Raw genomic sequence first — 8,431 nt, 5'->3', positions numbered from 1 at the left:
AGGCAGCAGAGCACGTGAGCGTTAGAGCCAGGAGCAGCTGGCTTCGCATTCCTCCTCTGCCGCCCGCTGCCGCCCGCCGGGCTTGGGCCACGAAACCCCTCAAGCCTCAGTTTCTTTGTTTACGAAATGCAGATGACCATCTCAAGCTCCCAGAGCTGTTGGAGGACACAAATGAGACAACATATGTCAAATGCCTCACTTAGCATGGGTGCCCTGCACATATTAACCAACTCTGCCCCCCACCCCATCCATAGCCACACACTTGCTCATCAGGCAGTGAGATTGAGAATATCCACTATCAGAGGACGGACAGAGATAAGTACTCATTGGGTCACTGTTGCAAGGGCAGGACTGATGGATTGTCCTCAGGGGGGGAGGGGACTAGGGCGGGAACATAACTATTGGGCATCATTTTTCCAGGACCCACTGGATGCCAGGCACCACCCTTTACACACACTGGTCTGATCGTCCTGGAATTCAGGGGGTTGGTACTTGCAGCAGACCAGGGCTCTGTGGGGGGTGGGGGCTCCTGGTGTCCACACCCTTGTGTGATGGGTCCCCTCTGTTTGGATGTGAGTGGGACCTGCTCCAAGCACTAGAACATGGTAACAGGTGTATTCCACGTATGCCATCCCTTTATACAAGACTGCAATGCCCTGTCCCTTAAGACCCCCTGTCCCAGGCCAGATGGAAAAACACCAGGAAGGAGGTGGAGTTGCTATGAAAAAGAATCAGGCGGCTACAGAAGCTGCCCAGTGATCTCAAAAGTGGTCACCCTACCTGCCATTTATACCAGATCAGGAACCTGGCCAGAAATTGCTTTTCAGTCTTCCTGGAGGAATGACATCATCTCGTACCCATTGTCCTGTGAGCTAGAAGACTCGTACCTATGGTTTTCAAAAGGAAGATGATCGTTTCATGGTGCGTTCAGCCAGAACACGGAGAGCTTACCAAACGACCTACCTCCCGCTTCCGTAGCCTCGTGGTAAAGCACATCTGATAAGATGGCCCAGCCAGGTGGACCCTCTGGCCCCTATGGCCTAGGATGGGGGGCAAGATGGCTGTGTGCCCTCCCTCCCCTGGTTTCTGTCACCAGATTCTGATCTCAAATGTCCCTGGGGGCACTGGCTCATTCTCTGACAGAAAGAAGTTTGAATTGTCCTTTAGACCTTGGCCAGGTACCCCCAGGGGCAAGAGCCCAGTGAGCTTGAGGGATGATACCTCTAAACTCAGAGAAGGTCCTGACAGGGAGTCCCGTTGAAGGAGTGGCAAGCAGTCCGTGCCAGTTCAGAATCTGGGGCATGAGGTCTGGGCACAAACCCCAAGGCTGGGGAGGAAGGTCTGGGTAGAGCCTGCCGTGAAAACTGGGGAGGGGGTGCTCAGGGAGGGGGCTGCAGGGGGATCCTGAGAGCGAAGTGGGGTGTTGGCCTTACAAAACCATTCAGGCCCTGGGCGCAGAGCCCTGGGGTGGCTGTGTACCCAGGGAATGGCCTCTCGCCCCCTGCACCTCATGACCTGTGCCAGGGGGTCCAGGACTGGCCCGGTTCCTCCTGCCCTTCCCATAGGCCCTGCTTCTGCCAGTCCCCAGTGGATTCGCCCCTTGCTGCCCCGCTGCGGCTCAGGCCCTGCCCCTCCCCGCAGCCCCTCCTGCTGGCCCCGCCCTGTGCGGGCTCTGCCCCTCCCTCTTGCCCCGCCCCGTGCTGGCCCTCCCCCACTTAAGTTGCTCTGCACCTAGGAGGCTTTACTTGTGTCTCCAGGCCTGCAGGGGATTCGCTCTCGCCATGGCCTCCGGGACTTCTCCGTTCAGTGGGGCGCCCCCGGAGTTTCTGCAGGCCCGGAGGCCTGGCATCTACGAAGACGAGAACGGGAGGACCTGGGTGGCGGTGGTCATTCGGCTCGGTCCCTCCCAGAGAGCTCTGAGCAGTGTCTCCCCAAGCATCGCAGTGAGTTGTCAGGCATGAGTGTGGGGTTCTGGGGGAGGACTGTGCAACGGACGTTGGCCCGTAGGCCTGGCCCATGCAGCAGCAGGGCCCGGGACAGAGATGACAGGAGGCAGTTCTCACGTGTCCCGGAAAGAACGGCCCTTGCTGAGTGCTAGCACAGTGATGGCTGTGCCTGACACAGACCCCAGGAGCCCCTGCCTGGAGGGGCCTCTGGCCTGAGCTTATCAGCGTGAGCCCATGCAGCTCTCATTGGGAGGCCGAGGGGGAGGGAGGTCGGGGCCCAGGCCTACCCCCCTCCCCCATGCTGGAAAAGCTTCACAGACGTGGCAGCTATTAAGTGGGTCTCTGCAGGATAAGTAAGAGTTTTCCAGGACGAGGAAGGCGGCAGGAGGTATTGCAACCTAGAGGCAGCAGGTGGGCCAAAGGCGTGTAAAAGAAACGGTGACTTCAGGCCCCTTATCTGCAAAATGAGAATAATACACTTCTTCACCAAGTGAGCCACCGATGCACTCCCCAGCTGCAAGGCCTTGGGGCCTTTGCCAGATAACAACTTCCGGAATTCCACCTGGGAACTGCTCCCGGAGGGTAGGGTGGAGTGTAAGACCCTTTCTGGTTCCGAGGCTCCCCAGGTGGTAAAGATAATCGATCCAGTTAGAAAGAGTTCCCAGTGGTTGAGAGCTTTAGCTATCAGCCTGTCTTTCATGGGTACCGTAAATTCCTCCGTGTAATATGGTAAAAGCCTGTCCGGGGATTCAAAATGCCATTTAGGCCGTAGCAAACATTTTAAGCAACACAAAACTCTTCCAGCAATCTTCAAAAAGGTTATGGAGAAAGTTTTTGATGGAGAACACTGAATGTCTTTTCCACCCCTAGGCCAAATAAAGCATGCAAAAAATTCTGAACAAAATATTCTGGTAGGTTTTTTAAAAACATAAAAATGTTTTCAGTGGGAAAAGTGAGTTCAAGTAATGTAGCTAAGGATGCCGTAGGGGCTCCCGGGTGGATGAGCATTTCCCCTTATTTAAAATAATTACCTCTTGGGGTGCCTGGGTGGCTTGGTCAGTTAAGCGTCTGACTTCAGCTCAAGTCATGGTCTCCTTCGTTGGTTTGACCCCTCGTCAGGCTCTGCTGACAGCTCAGCCTGGAACCTGCCTTTGATTCTGTGTCTCCCTTTCTTTCTGTGCCTTCCCCTCTCTCTGTTCCTCCCCTGCTCACTCTGTCTCTCTCTCAAAATAAATAAATAAACATTTAAAAAATTAAAATAATTACTTCTTACAAGTAGATCTCTATTTTCACATATAATCTAAGGATGGAAAGCAACTTTCTTTTCTATTCTTTTCTTTATTTTTTTACTGTTTTTATTTATTTGAGAGAGAGAGAGAGAGACAGAGACAGAGAGACAGACAGCATGAACAGGGGAGGGGCAGAGAGACAAAGAGACACAGAATTGGAAGCAGGATCCAGGCTCTGAGCTGTCAGCACAGAGCCTGACATGGGGCTTGAACCCATGAACTGTGAGATCATGACCTGAGCCGAAGTTGGAGGCTTAACTGACTGAGCCACCCAGGCGCCCCAGGAAGCAACTTTCTGAGCCTGATCAAACACAAGGCCTAGAAAACTTTCTGTAGAGGGTTTGATAGTAAACATTTTCAGCCTTGCAGGCCATATGGAGTCCATAGCAACTGCTTGACTCTGGCCTTGTAGTGAAAAACCAGCCAGAGACAATGTGCAAAAGAATGAGCTTTTGTTTATTTACAATAAAGCTTTATTTACAAGAGAGGTAGTGGGCCAGATTCGGCTCACACTTTGGTGATATCTGATCTAAAGCCAGAATCTAAAGGGAAGAGATTTTACCATGTAATTAAAAGCATTTCCTCTGCCATAAGAACCCATACAAAATTAAGATGACAGACAGAAAAATATTTGCCATTTGTATGACTGATAAAAGGCTAGTATCCTTAACTCGTAAAGATACTTGTCGCACACAGAAAGACAAATACTCAAATAAATAAAACTCCGTAAAGAACTTAACATTTGTCGCATGACAAAGGGAGCTTTGGTTATAGCTGTTGGTGATGTTTCCCACTCACTTTTATACCTTTCTGTATTAGCCAAATGTCATTTCATTTTTTATGTTTACAATAAGTATGTGAATATATATATTTTTTATTAATTAAATCATTTAATTAACCAAGTTGGTTTCCATATAACACCCAGTGTTCTTCCTCACAAGTGCTCTCCTCCAGGACAATCACTCCCTTCCCCTGCCCCCTCCCCCTTCTGTCCTAAGTTTGTTTTCAGTATTCCAGAGTCTCTCATGATTTGCCTCACTCCCTCTCCCTAATTCTTACCTCCCCTTCCCCATGGTCCCCTGTTAGGTTTCTCCTGTTAGACCTATGAGTGCAAACATATGGTATCTGTTCGCTTAGCATGACACCCTCGAAGTCCATCCACTTTGCTACAAATGGTCAGATTTCATTCTTTCTCATTGCCATGTAATACTCCATTGTATATATATACCACATCTTCTTGATCCATTCATCAGGTGATGGACATTTAGGCTCTTTCCATGATTTGGCTATTGTTGACAGTGCTGCTATGAACATTGGGGTACATGTGCTCCTATGCATCAGCACTTCTGTATCCCCTGGGTAAATCCCTAGCAGGGCTATTGCTGGGTCATAGGGGAGTTCTGTGGATGGTTTTTTGAGGAACCTCCACACTGTTTTCCAGAGCAGCTGCACCAGTTTACATTCCCACCAACCGTGTAGGAGGGTGCCCGATTCTTCACATCCTTGCCAGCATCTATAGTCTTGATTTGTTCATTTTAGCCACTCTGACTGGAGTGAGGTGGTATCTCAGTGTGGTTTTGATTTCAAATATGATATATTTTAGAGGGAAACCCACTACTCCCAGATCCTAAGGTGTACAAATACTTCTAAAAAGAAGGATAAAAAAACCCTGTAGAAATGGCTGAGACAGAGGCCCAAGAACACAATCAGTGGCTGATGGGCGGGGAGAGTGGCTGCCTTTCCAGAGGTACAGCGGAGGGGGTGGTGTGCAGAGTGGGAGGACGGTGCTCGAGGGCACCAGGAAGTCATCCCAGGTCCAGACAGCACCACCAAGAGATGATGCCATGGCCTTAGGTGTGGGATTCTGAAAATACTCCCATCTGACGGAGCAACTTGCTGGCTGAGCCCGGCATCCAGGACTGTGTGTGTCTGCTTGCAGACGAACTACTGGAGGACCTCTGCCCCTGATGTGCCCCTTTCTCTCTGGTCCCTTCAGTGGGAGTCCAGCATCACAGTCCACCTGTGGCAGATGCCAGTGCACCCCCAGGAACCCATGCCCCCCAGCCAGCTGAGCCTGTCCCGGCTGCCCTTCATGTGGCTTCTGTACTCCAGAAAAAAGTACAAAGCGGCGGATACCAGGTTCTGGGAGATAGCGAGCCATGGCCAGGTAAATGTGTGGTGTCCCCAGGAGAGAGTGATAAGGGGCGTGTGGTGACTGTGTGTGTGCAAAGTGAGGCCAGGGATGGAGGGACTGGACTACTGAAACCCACAAACCCATGTTTCCATCTCTTCAGGCAGATGGACAAGCATTTCCTGGGGACTCTGACTGCTGCCTCCTCTCCTGCAGGTCGACTCCATAGAGGAGCTGGTCCTGACACGGCTGCCGTGGGAGAGTGGCTTGACCCCAGAGAGTGGCTCCTAGGCTGCTCTGTTGGCGCCCATGTGGTGATCAGACAAAGGCAAGCAGGTCTCTCCTCTACAGGAAGATAGTGCTGGTTTCCCTTCCCTCATGCTGTTCCCTAAATCTCTCTCACACAGCCTCTCCACCACCCTCCTCCCCTGAGCCCTTGGATGTGATTTTCCCTGCAGGCAGGCCCCCCACCTTCACAAAGCATGAGGGCTCACCAAAAAACAGTCATGTAATCTTTGTAAGAATTCTGTGAGGTGTATGTATTATTGAAGTCCCACTTTCTGAATGAGAAAACTCTGAGGGTTGGAAGGATTTCCCCAAGACCCGGAGCCTGGAAATAGTAGAAGTCAAGCTCACACCCAGTGAGCATGGATCTCTTGGTCTGACCATGGCACTGGGGTGCCACCAGTCTCATCAGTGGCAGTGACGTTCAAGGTCTCCTCCCTGGCACTGACCAAAGCAGGGCCAGCTGCCTTGGAGGCACTGGAGCTGGGGCTTGCCCTCCTACCCCTTGGTCCAGCTTGGATTGGGCACCCCATTCCTCCATGGTTCTCTGTCTTCTTCTGTTTCTCCCAGGTCTTGCCGACCCTATGGATCTTTAGTGAGGATCTTTGCATCGTGCTCTTCTATTTGCACACCTAGCATGGCCTCCCTGGGGGGGAAGGAGGCAGCTGGGCCCCTGCCCACTCTGCTTTTCTTGTTGTCCTCAGCCATCCTGCTCTGCTCCACACTCAGAGTGACTTGCTGGATGGACCCCCATCTGTGTGCTGGGCTCAACTCCCCCACTGGCTGTGATCCCTGGTTTCTCTTTCCCCTTTGTCCTCTAATGCTGGCCTTCCAGGTGCTCCTTCCCAGATCCCCATCAAGGCCCCCAGGTGCTGGCCCAGCCAGACCCCCAGCTTCCAGTGCAGTCCATGATTGGAACTTGCTGTCAGCCCACTCCAGGTCCAGCAGGGAGTGGCTCAGTTTAAGACCCCGCCTCAGAGGGAACCAAGTCTGGACTTGGGACTCAGATGGGCATCAGTTCTGGGCTGCTGGCATGGAGTAGATGGAGAGCTGGGCAGGCTGTCCACTCCTGGGTCACAGACAGCTTGCCTGCACCGGGGTGTGTGTGGAGGGAGGGAGGGATTTGGCCCATGGTTCTCCTGCTTCTTCAGCCCTTTGGCTCATGGGTATGATCCGGGTCTGTGAAGATTCCTCCCAATACTAATTAAACTTCATTGCTGGTTGTCAACTTTTGTGGTAAGTCAGCTTAAACTGGTTTCTCGTACATAAGAGCAGCTTTGGCCAGCACTTAAGGTTAAGGTAAATTTTAATTACTCATTTGGAATTTTCCCCACTGGGAGAAGCTGTGATTGGCCCATTTCAGGAGTAGGACGCCAGGTGAAGGTAGGGAGGTGAGACTCCTGGGGGGAGGAGGCTCTTGGTGAACCCGAGAAAAGGCAGAGGAGACCCTGGCAGAAGTTGGAGAGGACCCTGACTTTTGCAGATGGATGATGCCTGACTGCAGGATGGTGAAAGGAACAGTGCTTGGGCAGAGCACGAGGCACTGTCCGTGGTGCTGAGCAGGGCCATGGGTAGGGGTGGGGGAAGAAGAGGGCAGTGTGGGCACAGGGCAGGGTGACAATTCAGTGGTGTCAAGAAGAAATTCCTTCTCTCATATCAGTCATGAAAAGAAATCCCCAGTGGGTTAAAGTCCTAACCTTCAAAATGAATCCGTGAAAGCATCAAAGAAAGTGTGGGAAAATACGTTCATGATCTTGGGGCACAAGAATCGAACAAGACCTAGAAAGCCAAACACGATTAGCTTGTTCAACATAAACGATTTCTGTAGGACAGGAGACTGAAAGGGAAAGGTGGAGGACATTAGGGCTTTATACAAAGCCCTAGAATGCAGAATGCATAGAGAACGTCTAGAAATCTCTAAGAGAAGATGGAGAGAGAATGTCAGGAACTAGCAACTTACAGGAGATGCCCAGATGCTGGCCTGGGGACGTGTGGATTTCAGAACTGAGAGCTCTGGGTCTTTGTTGCTGGTAGAAGTAAGGGCTAGATGGGGTTGTGCTGTGGGAGTGTAAATTACTATAGCTGGTCTGGAGGTTTGGAGGCGAATACATAAAATGGCACATAGGGCCCTACCCTGGAGTGCTTGCCTAAGCAGGGTTGCTAAGTTCAGCGTTGTGGACATTTGGGGCCAGATAATTCCTTGCCACAAGGAGCTGGCCTGTGCACTGTAAGGTGTTTGGCAGTATCCCTGGTCTCTACCTGCTAGATGCCGAGGCACCCCTCCCCCACATCCCCAGCCCCTTCTAAGTTTTGACAACCAAGAGTGTCTCCAGTAATTGCCAAATGTTGCCTGGGGGGAGATAGCACCCCATTTGAGAACTGCCCAAGAAAATCACTTGCACGTGGGCACAAGAAGGAAGGAGAGGCAGCATCATGGTAACAGCTGGGGTCCACCATGGAGGAGTGGCTGAGTAAAATGAGATCCCATGAGCAGAGGCTGGGGTGAGCCCCTTCCAGTTCAAGGATTCTGTGATCAGAGAAGCAGGCTCTTTAGAAAACCCTCGGAATGCCCTCCCCTCCCGCTGGCCTGAGACAGCGGGGTATGTGGGGTGGAGGGCGTGTCGTGCAGCCTGCATCCCAGTTACAAACCGGGAATGATCCATAATGGTGCAGAGGGCAAGGGTTAGAAAACCAACCTTTAAGTTCAATAGGAAATTTACAAAGCCAGGGACGGCAGGAAGAGGAGGGAGGCATGCTGGGGGCGGGGGGGGGGGGGGGGG

At 51.9% G+C, this 8,431-nt stretch overlaps 1 protein-coding gene across 1 annotated transcript; it reads left to right on the top strand.

Moving 5' to 3' along the window:
• The first annotated feature begins 1,781 nt into the window (after positions 1–1,781).
• Positions 1,782–5,657, top strand: TCL1B (T cell leukemia/lymphoma 1B). The gene is made up of 3 exons (XM_029950962.1): positions 1,782–1,943; positions 5,232–5,402; positions 5,583–5,657. The coding sequence occupies exons 1-3, from the start codon at positions 1,782–1,784 to the stop codon at positions 5,655–5,657; spliced, it is 408 nt and encodes a 135-aa protein (XP_029806822.1).
• Positions 5,658–8,431: the final 2,774 nt, after the last annotated feature.

The sequence above is a fragment of the Suricata suricatta genome, chromosome 9, assembly GCF_006229205.1.
Source record: "Suricata suricatta isolate VVHF042 chromosome 9, meerkat_22Aug2017_6uvM2_HiC, whole genome shotgun sequence".
Classification (NCBI taxonomy): domain Eukaryota; kingdom Metazoa; phylum Chordata; class Mammalia; order Carnivora; family Herpestidae; genus Suricata; species Suricata suricatta.
This window is presented reverse-complemented; position numbering and strand designations above follow the sequence as displayed.